At 35.9% G+C, this 22,659-nt stretch overlaps 1 protein-coding gene across 6 annotated transcripts in view; it reads right to left on the bottom strand.

Moving 5' to 3' along the window:
* The window catches only part of KIAA0825 (KIAA0825 ortholog), a 372,960-nt gene that overhangs the window by 180,874 nt on the left and 169,427 nt on the right, over positions 1 to 22,659 (bottom strand). For all 6 annotated transcript variants that reach the window (XM_046668256.1, XM_046668255.1, XM_046668258.1 and 3 more), the window contains 3 exons: positions 14,786 to 15,010; positions 7,619 to 8,027; positions 3,551 to 3,710 (listed from right to left, as the gene is read on the bottom strand). In XM_046668256.1, the coding sequence (XP_046524212.1) occupies positions 3,551 to 3,710; positions 7,619 to 8,027; positions 14,786 to 15,010 (794 nt within the window). The remainder of the gene's footprint in view (positions 1 to 3,550; positions 3,711 to 7,618; positions 8,028 to 14,785; positions 15,011 to 22,659) is intronic.

The following is a 22,659-nucleotide window of genomic DNA, read 5'->3' as shown; positions in this document are numbered from 1 at the left end:
ACTCTATTTCTATGCCGTGGTCTGAAAAATATCAAGGTTCAATAGAAGCTCAAAATACGTAATTCAAATCCAACAGCCAGCGGCAGCCTAAGCAGAAAAGCCAATCTACTTACTGCGTTCTACCTCATTTTTCATCCGTAAATAAACAAGGTGAACAATCCTAATCTATTTTATAGGACTCTTTCTGGAAGACAACAAATTAAAGTGACTTAAAGTTTTCCATAAACTAGCAAATGCTTGCTATTAATAAGCAAGTCCTTTAATAAATAAAATAATACAAATCTTCTGATCTTTAGTATGTCACAATATAATTTTTTCTTCAAGATTAGGGTTAGGACTAGGTTCAGAATGTTAGAACTGAAAAGGACTTCAGAGGTCATACTCAAAGTCTGCGCATAGACCAGCCTAATCAGCCTCACGTGGAGGCTTGTTCGAAAAGCAGAATCTCAGGCCCCGCCCAATCAGAATCTGACTGTGAACAAGAATTTTCAGGAGACCGGCAGGCACAGCAAAGTTTGAGAAACTAGCTCACACCACATTCGACGGTTGGCTCTGAAATGTCAGGGGACAAGCCTGAGGTCACATGGGGGTGAGTGGTAGAGTCTGGGCAAGAAGCCACATCTGTGGTCTCAGTTCACTGTGCTTTTCGCAGTGCCTCAACAGCTTCATGAACAGAGAATGCTCACTATAACGGCGGAAGGCAAAAATGCCAGATCCTAAAACCCTAAAAAGCTAAGGCCCCACTACTTAATTAGAGTCATTTCTTAAATTTGCTCTTTGTGGACCATAGCTCTTTAGAAAGATTGACTCTGTAACATCTGACACACACACACAGACTCTTACTAAATATTATTAGATATTGATAAAGCCGTCAGAAAAATATTTTATGCCTAGATTTAGATTTTTAAACAGGAAAAACCATTTTACCATGATGATTTGTGAAAGTAAAATTTAAAGAATAAATAAATAATGCACATTAGAAAACTGCTGTTTTGGCCAATAACACTCTTTGTCAACTGATTTCCCCTTACATTGCTATATTTTGGGGTTTTTGGTTCCACAATTCAAAAAAGAGAAAGTGCTCTGCTGCAAGTTGTGAACACAATGGTGTTTTCTCCTTTGTTAATTCTCTGACCTCTGCTATATTGTCACTTGTCACTACCCCTTCTTAAAAGCCTCAGATTTTCCGTGGCATCACTTTAACCAGATTTACTGCTAGCCTGGTATATTTCTTTAGAAGAAATATGTTGTTTGAACACCCTTTCTTGAACAGCCTCCCTGTGCAGTTACATCAAAGCTTATTTCTCTACCCATCGTTTTTCTATTTCCCTCCACTGAAGAGCTAACCACCACGCGTGTTGAAAACCACCAAATCTCTAGTCAAGTCCTCATTCACCTGTGTTCATGGCCAGGCTCTTCAACTACCAGTTGGACTTTTATGCTCAGACATCTTATCTTTATCTCAAAGACAAACACTTTAAACCTCATTTTCTCTCATAAATTCACTCTCTCTCAATGCAGACCCACTCTTCCCCTGACCCAGGCCTGTTTCCGTAAATGCTTCGGTATTTATATTACATTTTTGAGTAATATTTAGCAGCACACCTGAAAGTGCTTAAGACTCATAGTACAACGCATCAAATGAACAAACATCACAACGCAATTCCACCTACAGCATAACGATGCCTCACAGTATAAAAGCAGCCATAAGCATTATCCTAGTTGAGTAGTCACCCTTGTATTGTTGTTGGAATTTACTGCTGAGTCGTTTTAGTAGTGACAAAGCCAAGTTCTCACTACTTTCTCTGGTTGGATCGTCTTACATTTCACCTCTTGTAGCAATGCTTCTCACTCAGCACAATAAACTGCCAAGTTCTTAGCTCGACATCCCATCTGACAGACATGGCCATAAAAGGAAGTACACTCAGTTGTAACAAAAGAAAAAACATAACTTTGAACTTAAGTGATCAAAAGGTGGTGGTGCCCCAGCGAAGACTCTTACATACATCAGATCTCATAGCATACCTGTTCACAACCACTGGCCCAGAGTTCCACAGGTTCATGAGGGGAAAACAGCCTTTGGATTTCCTTACACAGGTGGCTGACAGCCAATAGCTATCCAACTTAATTTTTGTTGATCTTGCTTATTGGTGATTACTGATCTTTTTTGTGTTATGGACCTTCTAAAAATAGACCTCTTCTATCAGTTTGGCAATCTATACCAGCCCTTACTGTCCTCAGAACTATTGTAATGGCACTTTACTAAGGATCAGCAGGTAATCCTATGCAGCATCTGTTCCTCAGTAGTCACCGCAACTACTTTGGCTATTCTGGGTGGCCAGGTGGACATACCAAGGAAGACCATGATGTCACAATGGTGGTCTTTCCGTTAGCCAAGGCCATGAGTTCCTGAATTCCCCAAATAGAAACCCCAAGCAAGCTAGAGGGATCATTGGCAGGAGTGAATACGTTGTGTTACTTTTTAACAGGTCAAATTAAGCTCTAGTGCCTTAAGGTCAGGGTTATTTCTCTTAGCTACAAATTCCTCATATCCTTCTCAGGCGATCATTGAATGCACTGATATGTCACCTGTTTATTGACTGGTTGATTAGCTCTAGGAAAACCAGGAAACAAGATTTACTTGATGTAACTTTCAGATAGATAATAGTGGGGAGAACATTTATATATATGAGTTATAAAATGCTGTGCTAGAATATAATTCTTTCCTTGGAAATTTATTGCTTTTAAGGCCTACCTCATCGAGATAAAACACTATATCTTCACATTATTCATATTATACAGTTTCCACTGTTCAAAAAAAAGCATGCATGTGTTTGCAGATATAAACACAATTCTAATTCACATAAGATGTCACATTCCAATTCAAGTATGTATTATCTGAAATTAAACAGACTTGTATTAACAAACTTGTATTGTTTCAAGTAAATAACTGTTACCTGCTCTTCACATTTTTGCTAAAATAGCCAGAAACATGCAAGGTCAGAGCCTTAATCCAGCCAAGAGGTGGACGAGAATGACATTGGTTCTAACCAGTGTCCCCGCATTAATGCATTTTCTTGGGTTAATCTAGTTGCTCCCAAATATGGTTCAATATTCTTCTGAGCTTTTCTCATTACGTAAGAAATCTCCAACTTCACCAAGATGAGCATGACGTCTACAGAAGAAAAGCTACATCTCTCTTCAGAAAATTTTTCATTTCACAAACACCAGATTTTAACATCAGCTTAACAGTCACAAACACACAATTCCCAAACTACACCTCTAGTCTATACAATTCAGAGCTGAACTGAGTTTATGAGCCGTGTTATAGTTTAAATCATACAAATAAAACCTACATTGTTTCAGTGAAGCTTTTGCTGTACGAATGCAGAACAGCCGGGTCTGAATAGATTCTATTAATAATGCAATATTGAGTTTGGTATTGACTTTAAGAAGTATTATCACCTCCTTGACTAACCCTTAGCTGCCAGCAGACGCTGCCTCAGGCCAGTACACACCTAATTGCTCGGTAAAAAGGCCGTTTCCCTACCTCATTGAGCCGCATGATGTGATAAATTTGCCTCAGGTACTCGCTGCCACCTGGTTTGTGGCAGATATCCAGGACCATCATGTTTATTTTCTGCTCAGTCAGTTCAAGAGCAATATCTCCTTCTTCTAAGGCTGTGCTTTTCTCTATTGTCATAAATGCACTAAACACAAAGAGAGCATATAACTATCAGTGGTGAAGAATTGTAAAGATGGAAAATAATCAAAGAGATTGAGTGCGGAGAGTCGACGTAAATCTCATATTCAAAGCTCCCATAAAGACTTCGCTCAGAGAGGCAAGCCTTCCCAAACCACTGCAGCGCCTATAAACAGCGCCTGAGAACTAAGCACCTGAAAGCATTTTTAAAAATTGAATTGTTTCTTTTAAAACATTTCTTTATTGCATTTATATTCCTATCTATAAAACATTTTCCCATTACTGCAATTGTTGAAATTGCTACAATCATGGGATGAAAACAAAACATTTCTTTTTAAGAATGTGTAAGAAATAATTTGTATTTTCTCTTTGAGGACAAAAAGTATCTTTGATGCCAGAAGTAGCTTTGGTATTCTGTCTTTTGTAGAGTCCTCTTTACACCTGTCTTAGAACACATTAAAGACTAAAGTGTCAAAGGGGGAGCCTATTATGCTAAGTATAGGCTGGGTGCTTCCTGGCCCTGTGTTACCACTGGGGATTTTAAATTGGCCTTCTGACACTTGTTGCCTTTTAAAAACATACGCCCCTCTCCTGTTTCTTTCCGGTAACAGATACTTAGCAAAAGTCACTATCCCGATTATTCTTCCAGGAAAAGGGCCTATTATCACCACATCAGGAATGTGCAAGTTATATTTGTGAAAATTTCTTTTATAAGAACTCATATGATTCTTATTGATTTTAAATATTATTTACATAGTAATAATGGATGACAAATTTTTTTTTTAAAATCTCAAACTATACCAGTGCAAAGAAAAAAATCATGATACTCATCTTACATCATATATATTCTACACTAATTTCCTTATTACAACTGCTATTAGGATCATGCTAGGTTTTGCAATCTAAGTATTCTTAAGAAAACGCATGGGTTTCCACTGTTTCTCAGACTAAATGAAATTTACTGTGGTGTAATCAGCTATATACTGCAGTTCATTACAGAGATTTTGCCATGATTATAAAATTAGTTCTGCTAAGAGTCAGTGCCGCTGACCTGAAGACTGAACCAAATGATACCCAGCTGCTGGACATTAACTTTCATATTGCTTCCACATGTAGCTTCAAAACATCCTTCTTTTAAAAAAAAGAACTTTGCAATCATATAAGCCTTGCTAAAAAATAAAGCAAATTCTTCTCTTAGAGATATTCATTAGCTAGAGTAAATCTTTAGGGACAAAAAAGACCTTGTTGTAATAGAAAGTTTGTAAATATCTTTTTGAAGCTTCATACAGGTTGCAAGCAAAATTTCGTGAGGTATTGTAGAAGCTGACATTGAAAAAGTTGAGACCCTCTGACAAAAGAGTGTCTCAGTGTCAGCCCCTGAATTGTATCCTTTCCTGTCCATCACTGTGCAGGTGAAGCAAATGATTGGATTCAGTCAATGCTATGATTAATGAGTTCCTCTCTGGATTTGGGACTGCCTATCAATCATGTCATTAGGGAGAATGTGCCCTGAAAGAGGCAGACCTTAGCCAAGGAATAACTACATTAATCTTAATCTGTATATGCACCCAGCCAGCCAAGTCAGGGTCACCATGATGAAAAACAATAATCTTCAACTCGACAAATTACTTTGCAAAGATAGGCATTTCTTTACTTTTTGGGCTGTGTGTTCTCCAGAATCTAAGTTGACTGTTTACAGCTTGAGTGTTACTACAAAGTGAAGGTTATTTTAATGAATAGTAATGCTCTCAGGCAGTATGCAAGACAAGGAATGCTTACAGCTGCCACCTCTCCACAGCAGTTATTTTCACAATTTCCATAAAATCAAACTTAAATCTGGATGCAAGTGAAAGAAATCTAGCTAAATGATATGTAGTTCCAAGATAATCTTCATGGGGAATTAATGTTTCATTTATCTCAACAGAAGAACTATTTTAGTTTAAATGATTACATTCTCATACTTTAAAAAAATCAGGGTAAAACCAAGGCAACCCTCCACCTACATACAGACATCATGGTTTAAATTACATTTTTCTCATGGTATAGATAGATCTATGAACTAAATGATCATCAATTTGTGAGAAATGCATAGAGGTGGAAGTTCTCTAGTCTATCAGACAGCCAACTTGAAATCAAAGTCAAGAAGAAACATTCCTGTAGCACCCAAATCCTGTAAGAGATTTTATTCAGAATCTTTGAGGGCTGGAAAACACTTTTAAAAATCAGCAGTTCTTCATTTTGGATGCTTGTTCCAACAGATAGCTAATCAGCCAAATATTAGCTAGAAAACTCCCTATATAGGCGACACCAGATGTGTTGGTTCTGTTTAGAAAACAACTCCAACTTTTAAATTTTAAAAACTTTTAAAGGAAAAATTTTACTTATAGATTCCTGTATGCAGTCCCAGGTATATTACTGAGACATTACTTTAAACTGATCTTATTGATAGACTCCTAAATCAGCAGCATCATAAATTTAACCTTGTAACTATAATCACATCTACTATTTCTACTCTCCTTTTTTCTCTCCCTTTTATGACCACTGCCATGGATAATGACATCTGGCCTTAATCTTTTAGTCATTGGATTAAAGCCTGTAAATTGGTATCGAATGCAAATGTAAAGATTAAGAAGGTCACTGTCAATGTTACTAAGCATTTGCCTGACAGCTATTGTTATTCCTACCCATAGGATGCCCCAGAAGTAAATTTCTAGAAGTCAATATGACAAGACCAGGAAAATCATGATTACCTATATTTCTCCATTTGGATTAACATAAAGTCTCACAGATTAATATAAACCAGTCAAGAGTATTGGTTATAATACTAACCAGTGAGTGCAACGTATTTTAATAAAGTTTATAAATAACGAATGCTTACTAGTTATAAACTCGATGCTAAGAACTTTATGAAAGTTATTTTATTTTTCAAAACAACTCTATCAGCTTGCCTTCATAGCTGAAAATGAGGCTTTGAGAGATTCCACAACTCGCACAAGACGGCCCACTTACGAGGGATTTGTATTTCTCCATCTGATTCCAAAGGCTAAGCTCTTTACCTCTACGTGTGGTAGGAAAAGCAATAACTTTTAGTCATTTCCGGCAGAAAGTTATAATTGTATCTGCTAGCAAGATGAATATATTTTAAAAGAATGGGGGACAGTGTGTGAGAGTGCAAAAAGACAAAAGGGCTGGTTTAACGATCTTTGGACTATATGAACCATCACTCCTTTATCAATATCGTGCAATTCTATACTGAAGACTAATTTTAAGACAGAAGGACTCTATGTACATACTTAAATTCATTAGGGACCCCTAAAAATCTTTGCAATACCACAAATCACTTAGCTCTTGGTGACAAACCTATGAGAAGGCTGACATTTTCGTACAGAAACAGCTGGGTGTGTTTATAGCTTGAGTGTGATATGCCCCAGTTGCCCTCTGGGATTCTTACATTACCAGATGAAAAATGTGTACCTTTTTGACAATCAGGTACACAGAAAGCAATAAAAGGCCTTTTATATCCATTAATTCCTTCTTAATTTAATCTCCATGCCCAATCCATTTACAAAATGCTCCAGGCTATCCACCAGATACCAGTTTGCACACTGAAAAACAGTGAAACCAAATTCTCCTGGGTTTAACTACCACCCTTTTCATCAGAAACCTTAAGATGGTGACTAAACAAGTATAATGTTCCAGTGTATCAATGGGGTTCAGATTTTAATAGGACAAGGAACGTCTAACAATCCAGTTTTTAATGGAATACTTATCTTTCACTATATTCATCAAAGTTCCCTTGAAGTTAGCACAATGACCATTGCTGCCTATCTGACAATATTCTGTTGTTGTTTATTGGTGATTTTGTTATTGTGAATATATTTGATGAAATTCAGTGAAAAAAAAACATCTCTTTACCTTTCAGTGCTCAATTTCCTTGCTTTCAATAATTGGCGCTCAATCCAGTTGGGTTTTTGCTGCTCAATGCTCTGTCTGACCTTTTGGGTCATATGATTAGGGCTACTTCTCTGCTCTCCCATGATGCTTTCCAAACACTCACAGATGAAACTGAGTTTCTCTTTACTCCATCTGTCAAGGGAGGCACCTGTTAAAAGTTCCACAGTGTTTCCATCCTCAAATATCCGACATATAATTACAATCAAGTTCCAGACAAGCAGGCCAGCTTTCTTCAATTCAACAAAGTTTTTTGACATTTTTCTCTCAGACAGAAAAAAGAAGTATTTAATTGGGGGAGGCAAACATGCAATCACTGTAGGTAACTCGCTGATTACAATAGATACCGCCTGAGCAGCGAGCCTGGTGCAGCCTGGGGAAGAAAAGACAGAAAAGGGATGATTAATATTAGCATTTTTTGCGTTCCATCACTGTGTTGTTTTGAGCATTGTGTGGGGATGTCTAATTTTTGTGGAGAAAATTGTTGAGAAGAGCAAGTGCTTGACATATTCTGACAGAGCTGTACTGGAGTCCCCTGTAGTATTGCCTAAAATTCCCCAAATCCTGAATTTACTTTTTGCCTTCCACAAATGAATATTACAAAAATTCAGAATTTTACTGATACTTTTATCTGTTAAGACTGCAGGTTTAAATGGCCCAGATGTGCTCTAATCAACACATGCAAAGGCACTCCTGCCGGATCTCTGTGTGGCCTTTGATACTTCTCTTAAGGCTTTCTCCTCCTCCCTTGGAATCCATGACAGAATCATTCCAGCTCGTGTCAGGACTGGCTCCTCTTCTTTTAGTTCACAGCCCAAAAGGCATCTCCTCAGAGAGCCCCCTTCACCAACCCATCTAAAGCAGCCCCTTCACAACCTTCCCATTCCAGGCCCCCGCCCCTCCCTCTCATCAGACCCCATTTTGTTGCCTTATTACAGAACTTACCATCACCTAATAATTATCTCCTTTATTTGTCCAGTATCTGTCACCCTCCACTAGAATATAAGCTCCATGAAGGCACTGCTGTGTCCCCAGCACTTAGTGCCTCATATATAAGAGTTGTTCAATAAATATTTGTTGAATAAATGAGTCAACAAACTGTTTCATGGTTAGTTCTATTACTCTTCTTTGCTTCCATGCTGGCTCCCATCCTAGTTCCATGTCCCATGTTAGTTCCATCTCAACTAATATCTTGTAAATATGAGTATTTGCTAAGAAGTCCTTGGTCTATTTGACTGATGATTCTAGATACTTTCCCTTGCTTGGTGTTATTCCACTCAAGGATTTACTAATTTTCCTTCGCTAGATCAAGGTTTCTGAACTTTGGCACTATTGTAAGGAGCTGTCCTGTGGATTTTAAGATGTTTTAGCAGCATCTCTGGCCTACACACACTAGATGCCAGTAGCATCCTCCTCATTTGTGACAACCAAAAATGTCTCCAAGAATTGCCAAAGCCCCCTGGGGGCAAAATCTTCCCTGGTTAAGAACCACTCATCTAGACGATTCCAGAATCTTCAACCTTGGCCTTTTTCCAGGGTAGCAATCCTACAACTTCAGCGACCTGTTGGGCATTCCACTTCTCTGTCCTAGTCATCATTAACTCAATATAACTAAAATCAAATTAGTTGTTTTCCTCCCAAACTGGCTTGGCCCTCCTAACTCTTCCCCTGACCCCCATTTTTCTTCTTTTCTTCTTTCCTTCCTTCCTTTTAAATCTTTTAAATATTCCTGTTGATTCTTCATACCAGACCAGGGACCACACTGACAAATCTTCCTAACCCCTCTTCTCTGACATCCAGTTTTGCCTCACTGTGACCATGCTACCAACCCATTCAAGCTCTTCCTCACAAATGGTACCTGGACTACCGTAGTACTCTCCTCAACTCATCTCCCTGCTCCATACTATGCCCAGCCCCTCCTCTGCACTGTAAAGCCAAATTCATGTACTTTGAATTTTATTATCTAATTTCTCTGCTACAATTGTTTTAGCTGTTTTCCACTGTTATGAGATCAGTTTCCAGAGTGTTGCTGTCAAAACGTTCCATGGTCCAGCCTTAGCCAGTTTCTGTGAACTATCTTTGTTTTATCCTCTTTGCTTTTAGGTTTCTGAATATCTCATTATTCTCACAATGAATGCCCTCTCTCTTCATGGGTCACACATATTGTTCAACTCTTGGTTCAAAGTCCTCTCCTCCTGTGAATTTATTTGTACATATTATCGATATGACTATTTTGGTAATTAGGTCCATAATGTGCCATGTTGTGTCATCTTTTGTATCATCATCTATTATTGTTCGTGTTATATTGTTATTTATGTCTTCAGGAGTTGTCTTTACAACGAAACTAAAAGCTCCTCATGAGCATGGAAAAACATCTCTTTGCTCCTTGAGTATCCCACAAAGTCTGCCACGGCGTTTTAATCCACTATGTACATAACTGAATTTGAACATTGGAACTGAGTGAGAAGTTAAAAGAAGGTAGCTTTGAGTTCTTCAGTAAAACATTCTTTACTGTTTTTACTGAACAAAAATAATAAAACAATGTGAAAGATTTTTCAGGATATTTGTGACATTTAAAGAAGTTACTCTGTTCTAAAAAAGTACAAAGCTCTTGGAAACGTGTCTAGTTTAGTGACTCCTCAGAAATTTACGACAACTTAAGAATCATTTTCAAAATTAACTGGAGCTGTCTTTGTAAGTTTGTAAAGATTGGGTCCAATATATATTTGAATGGTCTCATAAGACTACTGTATTAAATAAAATAATAAATGTGAAAGTACCTAGTTTGGTACTTGGTAAAAAACAGTTCCTCAATAAATGTTTATTTTTATTCAAATGATATGTTTCAGTGAGGCTTAAAATATAGATAAAGCAAATTTAAAAACTCCTTTGTGACCACTCTTCTCTGTGTTCTTAAATTATTTTAATATTTTATTGTTCTTTATGTGTTTGTGTTTCATACTCCCTATTCTACTGTCAAGTTTTTGGCTTAAAAGATTATATCTTACATTCTGTTTATCTTAGAGGGCTTAACTGCAGATACTAGGTAAATATTTGACAATGCAAGTAGATATCAAGTAAAAGATGACCAATTCTCTTCACACCTGCACTTCTACTGAGATTTTATACAATCTGAGGACTCCAGGTACTCAAATCCCCAACGACTTCATTAAAGCTTAAGGCAAATTCCAATCAGAACCTTTAGGCTGATGACAAATTAATAAATCTATTTGACTAATCACAGGAGTTCTGAGGCAGCGATGATGTTAACGACACACCAGAGAGGGGCCTTTTAAGAATGCCACACGCTCATTTTTCAGTCTTTATTTAAATAAGTTGACTTCTATCTAAGCCATATACATGTAATATATTCTAAGAGCCATTCCAGTTGCAGAGCTGATAAAATGTGAAAAAAATGTATGTCTTAGAATGAATGCAATGTGATATGTATATTTACGTATTTATCATTTCTTCCTTCCTATGCATGTACTACTGACTGTAATAATATATTTTGTGGACTATAAAACAGGCAAAAAGAAAATTTACAATGAATGAGGCAAAGACAAAATAATGTCTTAAACTTAGTTTTAAAATTTTGTTTATTAATGGTATAAAATGTCAATAATAATTTATTGAGTGAGGATAATGTGATTTAATATGCTTTATGATTTTTAAAATCTGGGCTTAATACCTTGTGATACAGTGATTCAAAGGTCAGTTTCTAAGTTCAGTTTGTTTCAGTAGTCGGTTTTAATGGCTGTCATAGGTGAAAAAGCCACTACATGAGCACACATGGAGCAAGTGTGTCAGTAACTGTGCTGGAGAATCAAGGTACTTGTTTTTCAATCTCAGCCACCAAACAGGCAAAGGCTATTGTTGAAATTTGACTAATACATATTTATCATCTGTGATGTCAATTAGTTGTTCTTGCAAACACTTTGAAAAATATTTCATTTTTGTATTTTTAAGAAAAATGTTCATGAATCATTGAAACTCTTACTTGGAATATTCTAAATCATTTTAGAAAACTCTAAGTTCTTAAGTGTGCAGCCCATGATATTTTTGTGGGTGATACTGGGTTTTATAAAACTAATATTTCTGGGTTTTATAAAACAAACTACCTTAATGACTTCTGATAGCACTGTGTGTCTTTCTGTCATCAATTTCTTCCTCAACAATCTGCGTGTGAACTATGCCATGAATATATTGTCCTTGCAGTGCCACCTCTGGTTCCTTTCCAGAATCCATTGTAGTTAAAACAATTACTCCAAAGGTTTTCCCATAAAGCATTCTTTGTATTTAAAAAGTAATTTAATGCTAAGAAAATATATTCTCTGGTATATCTTTCATTTAATTGTTGTCAAAGAAACAAAACAACTGGTTCTTTGTGTATCTGCTCTTTGAAACATAAGGGAGCAAATACGTAAGCTGAGCTTTACCAGAAGCATCTGAACTTTCATTCAACTCTTTGGTAAATCTCCTACACTGTGTAATTTATTATAATATTTATTTCTTTAAATCTTCACTGTTTTCTATGTAACAGTATTTGTTGGCAAAGAAATGCATTTTAGTTTGTCACCTTAGTGTTTTCCATGTTCCGTCATTTTCACTGTGTCAGGAAGGAAAAATGTTCCCTTAAGCTAGTGACTATTTGTCTTTTAATAAGTTAGAATCCTCAAAAGAAAGCCTCTAAACATTTATCATTATTTAGATAAATTCTGCAGAGTACTATATTAAATATCACTTGACTTAAAACATTGTTGAAAACGATTTCAGAGGTTTGTGTTCATGTTTGGGATGAAATCTTTTGCTAATCAAGATGACTTCAAACTATCTTGAGCTAATATCTCACAGCATAATACTCACTCAGGAGGGATTCACATTGCACAATAATGTATGGAAAGCCATAGTTCAAATGGTTTTCCAACACATTTCCTTTTTTCATTCTTTTTATTTTTGGCCAAATCTGATCAGATCCTCAGTGTTTTACCTTAGACCGTGGCTGAGAAAGAGCTCCTGCTGGGAAGAGGAAGAAGCACGAGCCTTTCCACCTTGCCATTGGTTGTTCTTCCTCACGTTCCCAGTATTACTTTTAAAGTGCAGTTGGTCTGTTTATTTACAGGAATATATTAATGCCACTTACGTGTTTTGTAATGATTAATTTTGTTAAAACTAGATTCTGAAATACAAACGACAACATTACTTCATTACTGGATGCTGAAAGCTAAAGAAGGAATGAGGTTACCCTGTCCATCCCCTCCCCAATAACATTGTTCCCAACACACGACCGACCGGCTCACTCACAGACCAAGGGAGGGTTCAAATGACAATCTCCATATGAAACTTTAGTAAAGTTTAATTTCTTTCTTTCTTCTCTCACACCAAAGAATTGCCTTATACTTCCCCTGAGGTGTTTGCACCCATTTCGAAACAGTTATACTAGTCTTCAAGCACCAGGAGGAGATATCTTATTCATAGTTTACCTCAACCCCAGTGCCTGGTATGTAGTAGTGGTTCACTTAGTAAATATCTAGTGAATGAATAAGTGATCAATGTCTGGCATGTAAACATTTTCTGTCTTGTATACTGTAGTGAAAATAAAGGTTGAGCACTGTCAGTCTAAAAGAGGCAGAAATGAAGAACAATGGTAATTCTCCTATTGTCATATCCACCTGAAATGCACAAAATGCTTTATAAAGACATTTTCCTCAGTCACCGTCTTTTATATATTTACGTGATTTGGCACTCCTTATGTTTGTCTATTGTAGAAGCGTTGTGCTTCTACTCTTCATGATAATTTTATGAAGAATATTATTTAGTAAGGAAAATCACAAGAACTGGTATCTATAAAGTAAGAATTTTTTGGAACCAGAGGCTCTTTGAAATGTTATGGAAGAATTCCAAAATGCTTGTAGAAAGCAAAATTGTTCATGAATAGAACAACTTGAAAACCACAAGCAAAATAGTGCTACTCATATGACATGATATTTTAACTATAGATCATGCCTTTTCAATTGCTCAAAATCTATGAAATATCCAAAAGCTAGGATGAAGGAGAGATGCTAACAACTCAGACAAGGGAGAACTTAAGCAATGAAAGGCTGACATTTTCCAATTTCAATTAAATGGCTTTACTAGACTCAAAGGCAGTTTAATAGGGCTTGGACAGAATTAAAGCATTACTATGAAAGGTCACAGATAGATAATTGATTTGAGTTTGTAATATAAGGTCGCCGAATAAGAGCCACATTATTTAGGATCTCCATAGAGAAGAATGAAAGAAAGGCTAGTCTCTTCAAGTGACTTCAGTGGGTTCAGCTTGAGTATTTTACTGCTAAAAGTTTCCTTAGAGTTAGTGAAAAAATATTCTTTTCTAAAGATGACTATAAAAGGGAAAAGTATTATTTTAAAAACCCTAAAGAAGATTCATGAACATAGATATATAATACACATTTAAAGGAATCTTGTGAAATTCTCGGAAAAGTAGAAACATCTAGGTAGAAAGAAACCACGTAAGAAGAGAGGAACTGATTAATAAAATAAATGATTAATGTAGGTAAATGATGGTTCTTAAATTCACTTGGTAGATGCACTGTGCTGAATAGGAACAACACACTGAATTCAGAACTATAGGTACTGGGAAAAAAATAACCCTGTCAGAAGAATACATAGTTACTAAACGGGGTGCTATTTTTGACCTAAAAGGTACACATGTAGGTGTGGTAAGAGAAGAGAAAGTAATAATTTGTAGATGCAGGAGGAAACTTCAAGGAAGGAACAATTAAAGTAAATATCAGAGTGATCTTCTCAAGAGTATGAATTTGAGATTACTCAATAGATTTAAAGGAAATTAGTCAAGTCATGTGACTAATCTGTGAATACTAACATAAACAAAATATCCAGAAAATTCTGAGTTGGTAGTTAAATAAAAAAGATGACCATGTGAGTCATTTTCATTTCTAGTTTCCCTGATTATATGGCTCACAGTAAAGAAAATTACAGGTCCCAAATATATAGGGTAGAAAGAAGACATACAGTTTACAAATTTTACAGTTTTTAGAATTTTACTTGATCTCATATCCTAGAAAATTGCTTCATGAGGGATATGTCCTTACAGAAAAACAAATATACCTTTGCTTGATTTTTTCCTTTTCGTTTCGTTTGGAACATAGTTCCATTCTTTCGGAATGCTTTCACGCAAACGTTCAGGAACATTGTGCTTGTTTAGGTTTGTCTCACAGTTTCTCCCAGAGCTCATCACAGATATTATCTGCTGTACAATGTCCTTGACGGCGCCAGTCAGTGCCATTCTCAAACATCGGATGACCTCTAGCTCAGACTCCATGTACGGTGAAACTTTAAAATCAGATAGTATATTATAGTTAGCAGAATCTGGCAATATTTTCTGCCTTGTTCAACTGGGAATTCAGTTTCTCAATAATCTAGTTGAAAGCCATAGGAAAGGGGAGCTGCTTTTAACCTAGAAATCATATAATTGATAAATAGTCCATAAACATTTGAAAAGCAAGTTTCTTCTTCTTGGTAATAAAGGGAACGACAATTAAAATAACAGTGAATAGCAATATTTGCTGGTGGTTTGGAACTTTACTAGTGGAAATAAAATTGTATGACCTTCTTGGATGACAACTTGGCAATAATATCAAAAGCTTTAACATTTACTTACCTGTTAACCCACTTCCTCCTACTCTAGGACTTTATCCTAAGAAATTAATTATGATTATGTAAAGGATATAAAGAAAAGCTGGAAATAATCTAAATGTTCAATAATTGGTGATTTGTCTAATTAGCTAAGGTATATCCATCTGCACAATAAAGTCATATATTGTCTAGCAAAAAAAATAAAAGCAGGTTAGAAAAGAGTATGACATATTTTTATTAAAAAATACAATCCACATACATATATAAAACAATTAAAAGATATACCCTACAATGTCAACAGTGACTATCAATGACTGATGGGATTTCAGGAGATTTTCCTCTTCTATCTTCTTCTTTTACTTTTTCTTCCTTGTTTTCCTCCTTTCCTCTCTCCCTCCCTTCCTTCCTTCTTTCTGCCCTCCTGTCTTCTTTCTGATTATATGTACTACCCACCATGAATATGTATCATATGTGTGATAAATGCAGTAAAAGTGTTTTTTTCTTTTTTTAAATGTGACTGGAAAGTCCTGGGACAATCATTTGAATCAATCAGAAAAACACCTATATGCTTTGTTTTCACCTCAAATTTCAAGGTGATAGTTTTTAAATTGTTAAAACCACCATGGTGAAGAGGATCTTGGTAATATCAAAAGTTGAGAGTTTAATTTTTTAACACGGCACAATCATTAGTTAGATAAGCTGTTGGTCTTTATGAGAATGGTGGAGGATATAGCTGTCTGTCTTTTTAATGATCTTTTGAGAATTTAATTCATTGAAGGACATAAAGAAGCCTTCTTCCTGTAACAATAATCAATATTCATTTTGGTTGAACTCTTTGTACTCAAAGGTTAAATACATCTCAGTTGTCTAAAAATTCTAGAAAGCCAGAAATTCCTCTATTTCCTTTTGTTAAAAAGATATTTTCATTCTTTTTAAAATAAAATCAAGGAATTGAAGATGATAGAGAAAATAATAGACCTATCTCAAAGAATTATTCGAAAATTATATGAATTAATTTGTGTAAAGTAACTGGCACATAGTAGGCACTATGCATTTTCTATTATTATTATTACCTAAGTTAAGAGTTTTCTGGAAAAATCACAATGTTACAGTGTAGGGCTGCCCAGTGTTCTCTTGATGCAGGGTTCTCAAACATCTTGAGCCACTAGATACTAGGGGGAAAATTAATCAAAAATCCACAGATGTCTATGGTAGGGATAAGATACAGATAAAGAAAGAAGAAATGGAGAAAAGGGAAGAAGCAGGAATAGAGAAAAGAAAGTAAGTGGCAAGGCCTTCTGGTTTCTGGCTCTCCATATAATGTACTTGGAAGTTGTCAAACTAAAAAGCTGAACAGATGGAAAAATCAACAACTCTTCTTGGATCTGTAAGAGAGGTGAGGATACAAAGCAAATCACTGCCCCCAAGACTGGAGAGACAAACAGGTAAACACAAGGAGTCATGGCTTACTGGAGTGGAGACTCACAAGCAGAAACTACCATGGGAACCAGTGCTGACATAGGAAAATCTGAACCATAATTGATGAATTGCTGGAGGCTCAGTGCAGACAAGTCTGAGAATTGAAACTCGAGGGGGATCCTATTATGAGGCAGCTGCTACACTTTTGTGAGTTTTACCTCCAGGAGCTCAACTAGGTTTCCACAGTAAATATCAGAGAAAAACCCCCTAGCGCTTCCAGCAAGGGGAAGGTAAAAGAACAATTGAAATAGGCCAGAGCATGCTGTTCTTCTTAAGGCCTGCTCTCAGGTGAAACTACGAAAACAGAGCCTAACCCACGGGGATAGTATCAGAGCTTATCCTGACCTAGGAGAAGGGAAAGACCCAACTCCAGCCCCATGAAGCTATACCATCCTACCAAAGAGGGGAGAAAAAACTGGGAAACATTTGTGAAGCACACCATCCAGAGGCATAGGCTCTCTAAATGACTGAGACCTAATCAGAGGACTATAGAACCCTTCCCCTCTCCCACACAGCTCTCCACCACATCACTAAAGGCACATTTACAGCAGTTCCTTTTACCCAGTACATCATGTCCAGCTTTTAAGAAAAAATTACAGGACATACTAAAAGGCAAAAAAACACAATTTGAAAAGATAGAGCAAGCATCAGAAACAGACAGAATGTTAGAATTATTAGACCAAGAATCTAAAACATCTATGATTAATGTGCTAAGGGCTCTAATGGATAAAATGGACAGCATGAAAGAATCGATGGGCAATGTAAAAAGAGAGATGGAAATCCTGAGAAAAAAAACAAAAGGAAGTACCAGAGATCAAAAGCACTATAAGAGAAATGAAGAATGCCTTTCATGGACTGATTAGTAGACTGGACACGGCTGAGGAAAGAACTCCGAGCTTGAGGATATCTCAGTAGAAACCTCCAAAACTGAAAAGCAAATAAAACAAAGACTGAAAAAAAAAAGCAAAACAAATTATCCAAGGACTGCAGGACAACTACAAAATGTGTAATGGGAATACAGTTGAAGAAAGCAAGAAGGGAACAGATGAAATATTTAAAACAATAATGACTGAGAATTTCTCCCAAATTAATGTCAAACACAAACCATAGATCCAGAAAGCTCAGAGAACACCAAGCAGGGTAAATGTTTTAAAAAAACTATACCTAGGCACATCATTTTCAAACCACAGAAAATCAAAGGTAAATAAAAGTCCTAAAAGAAGCCAGAAGAAAAAAACACTTTACCTATAGAAGAACAAAGATAAGAATTACATTTGACTTCTCAGAAACCATGCAAACAAGAAGAAAGTGAAGTAAAATATTTAAAGTGTTGAGAGAAAAAACTCACCAACCTAGAATTCTGTGCCCTGCAAAACTATCCTTCAAAAGTCAGGGAAAAATAAAGACTTTCTCAGACACAAAAATTGAGAGAATTTGTTGCCAGTAGGCCTCCCTTGCAAGAAATGTTAAAAGAAGTTCTTTTGAGAGAAGGAAAATAATATTGGTCAGAAACTCAGATCTACATAAAGTAAAGAAGAATAAGTGAAGATAAAATATAAACTTTTATTTTTCTCATTCATAATTAATGTAACAGATAAATTTGTTCAAAAGAATAATAACAACAATGTATTCACTTACTTATATATCTTACATATATATACTGATATATACTTACATATGTTTGCATATAAATGAAATGAATGATAGCAAGAATACAAAGGGTGGGAGGGAGGAATTAGGATTATTTTGTTATTATAAGGTACTCAAACAAACCTGTGAAGTGAGGTGTTATTTGAAAGCAGACTTAGATTAGTTGCAAACTTTCTCTCTGTATCAGTTGCAAACTCCAGGGCAACCATTAAAGTGAGAAAAGAAGTATAACTGATATGCTAAGATAACAGAAAAAATGGAATCATATAAAATGCTCCATTAAAACTGACAAAGAAAGAAAAAGAATGGAAGACAAAAATAGGAACAAAGAGCAAGGGCAACAAACAGAAAAAAGTAACAAATACAGTAAATATTAATCCAATTATATCAATAGTCACTTTGAACATCAGTGGTCTAAAAGCAACAGTTAAAAGACAGAGCTTGATCAGTGGGCACCAAAAAACAAGACCCAACTATGTGTTGTCTACAAGAGACCCACTTTAAATATAAAGACACACATAGATTAAAGATAAATGGATGGAGAGAAACATACCATGCTAATACCAATTAAAATAAGGCTGGAGTAGCTTTATTAATTTCAGGCAAAGCAGACTTCAAAGAAAGGAAAGTTATCAGGAATAAAGGAGGGCATTACTTAATGATAAAGGAGTTATTTCTCCTAGAAGACATAAAAATTCTTAACGTGTAGTTACCTGACAACAGAGTATCAAACTATGTGAAGCAAAAGTGATCAAACTGCAAGGAAAAAAATAGATGAATCTACTATCATAGCTGGAGACTTTAGCACCCCTCTATCAGAGACAGATCCACAAGTAGAAAATCAGTAAAGACAGAGTTGAACTCAACAACACCATCAATCAACTGGATATAATTGACATCTATAGACTACTTCATCCAACAACAGCAGAATGCACATTCTTCTCAGGTTCACATTGAACATTCACTAAGGTAGACCACATTCTGAGCCATCAAACACACTTAACAAATTTAAAGAATAGAAATCACACAATGTCTGCTCTCAGACCACAATGGAATTACACTAGAAATCACTAACAGAAAGATAACTGGAAAATCCAAAAACGTGTGGATATTGAACAACACACTTTTTGATAACACATGGGTAAAAGTAGAAATCTCAAGAGAAACTTAAAAACATTTTGACCTAAATGACAATGAAAACACAACTTATCAAAATTTGTGGGATGCAGCAAAAGAAGTGCTTAGAGGGAAATTTCTAGCATTGAATACATATACTAGAAAAAAAGAAAGATCCAAAAATCAACAGCCTAAGTTTCCATCTTAGGAAGCTAGAAAAAATAGAGCAAATTAAATTTGAACTAAGCAGAAGAAAAGAAATACTAAGAATTAGAGCAGAAATCAATGCAGGTGAAAATAGGAAATCAACAGAGAAAATCAACAAAACTAAAAGCTGGTTCTTTGAAAAGATCAATAAGATCAATAAGCCTCTAGCCTGGCTAACTAAGAAAAAAAAGAGAAGATACAAACTACTAAAATCAGAAATGAAAGAGGGGACATCACTACAGATCTATGGACATTAAAAGGATAATAAAAGAATACCATGAACAACTCTATGCCCATGGAATTTGATAACCTAGATGAAATGCCCCAATTCCTCAAAAGATACAACCTGTTATAACTCACACAAGAAGAAGCAATCTGATATCTATTAAAGAAACGGAATAAATAATTAATAACCTTCCAAAACAGAAAGCCCCAGGCCTAGATGGATTCACTGGTGATTTCTACCAAACATTTAAGGAGGAAATTATACCAATTCTCTACAACCTCATTCAGAACATAGAAACAGAAGGACTGCTTCCCAACTCCTTCTGAGGCCAGTATTACCTGATTAGCAAAACCAGACAAAGGCATCACAAGAAAAGAAAACTACTGACTGATGTGTCTCATGAACATACATGCAAAAATCCTAAACTAAATATTAGCAAACTGAATCCAACAATGTATAAAAAGAATTATATACCATAAGCAAGTTGGATTTATCCAAGATATGCAAGGCTGGTTCAACATTAGAAAATCTGCAAGTAACACAACTAATAGTGAGAAAAAAATCTGTAAAGGATGAAAACGAAATTTAGACACTCAACAACATAACATTCATAAAGTCTGGCATTCAATCAAAAATTACCATATATGCAAAAAACAAAACAAAACCAAAAACTGGTGATCCACAATCAGGAGAAAAATCAGCAAATAGAAACATACCCCAAAATGACAGAGATGATGGAACAAGCAAACAACCCTGCTTGGTCTTTTTGTGCCATCCTCTCACCTTCCGGCACTATAACAGACAATGCTCCACTGCTAGTCATAGGGTTTTCACGGTCAATTTTTTCAGAAGTGAGTGACCAGGTCTATCTTCCTAGTCTGTCTTAGTCCGGAAGCTCTGCTGAAACCTGTCCACCATGGGTGACCCTGCTGGCATTTGAAATACTGGTGGCATAGCTTTCAGCATCACAATACGACAGCCACCGCAATATGACAGACAACAGACAGGTGGTGTGGTTTCCTGACCTGGAAACAAACCCAGGCCCTGGTGGTGCTCCAAACCAGGGCTGGCTAAAGTGACTCTATCTCCACTATTTGCAGCCAGTTAGGTTTCTTTCGTTATGTGAAGCAAGGTGATATTTGCTGTGTGGGCCCCTCCAAAGGGAACAGCAAACCTCCCTGTTATGTAGGGACTTTCAGCGCATTGTGAGAATTTATTCCCAACATGGTGGTTCTGTCTGCCCATAATTCTACCTGTCTTTAGATCATGATTACTGATCCTGTCAGTGGATGCAAAATTAAGTGTAACAACTATCTTAGCCTAGAACAATCAGAGAAAGAAGGTATAGAAAAATACAGATATAGTATATACTAACAATTCAATCTTTTCTAATAGAATATACCATTACAAAAGCAGTGGCCAAGTTCTAAAAGCAGTGTCTAAAGTCCTGAAAAGATGGGGCCATTAATTACTCTTTAGTTTATCCCCTGACCTTACCTAGGGCTTATGTCAGAGTAACCAAGAGTTAGTTGTCTGTATAAATGTTTTGAGACCTTTTGTTTTATTACATGAGAAGAGTGTTAAGGAGATTATAGGTAAAAGACTGGATCTATTTTTCTTGCAAAAGGAAGTAGAAATTTCTAAGACTCTTGACCACTAGACCACCAGGGCTGGCTAATAAGCCATTAGCAAAGATAAAATGTAATACTGAAAAATACTCAGTTAATCCAATAGAAAACCAAAATGGGGAGAAAAAGGAAAAAAGATTAGAAGGGACAAACACAAAGCAAACAACAATATAGACATGTAGTTCCATGTATCAGAATAGAGAGTCCACAAATAGATGCACGCATTTGATCAATTGGTCATTTGATTTCTGACAAAGGGATTGAAGTACTTCAACAGGGAAAGAATAGTGATTACCAAAAATGGTACTGGAAAAATTATATATTCATATGAAAAAGTAGGAATTTCAACACTCACACTGTACAAAAAAAAATAAACTTGAAATCAATCATAGAACTAAACATAAAAACTAGAACTATAAAATTTCCAGAAGAAATCTTGGCACTCTTTAGATAGAAAATAGTTCTTAGAACATGAAAAGCACTATTATAAAGAAAATTGATAAGTTGGACTCATCACAATTACAAACTTCTCCCTATCAAAAGACCTTGTTAAAGAAATGAAAAAGTAAGCCACAGACTGGGGGAAAATTTTATCAATACATGTATCTGACAAATAACTTGTGTCAAGAATATATAAGGAACTCTTTACAACTCAATAAGACAAACAATCCAATTAATATATGAAGAAAAGTTTTGAACAGATACTTTACAAAAGAATTTTTAAAAATGACCATTAAGAACATGAAGAGGTATTTGATGTCATTAATCACCAGGGAGTTATAAATTAGAACCACAATGAGATAGTACAACATTACCCCTTAGAATGACTAAAATCAAAAAGACAATTCCAAGTGGTGGTGAGGGTGTAGAGCAACCGAAACTCTCATACATTACTGGTGGGAATGAAAAAAGACATGATTACTTTGAAAAACAGTTTAATAGTTTCCTATAAAGTTTAACTCACAGGGAGTGTTAAAGACATTATCTCTCTTAAAAGAAAAAGGGAGTCAAGGAATAGAGTGAGTGAAGAACAGTCAAGG

This window comes from Equus quagga, chromosome 7 (genome assembly GCF_021613505.1).
Source record: "Equus quagga isolate Etosha38 chromosome 7, UCLA_HA_Equagga_1.0, whole genome shotgun sequence".
Lineage (NCBI taxonomy): Eukaryota > Metazoa > Chordata > Mammalia > Perissodactyla > Equidae > Equus > Equus quagga.
Note: the sequence above shows the minus strand (reverse complement) of the source record. Positions and strands in the feature narration are given on the sequence as shown.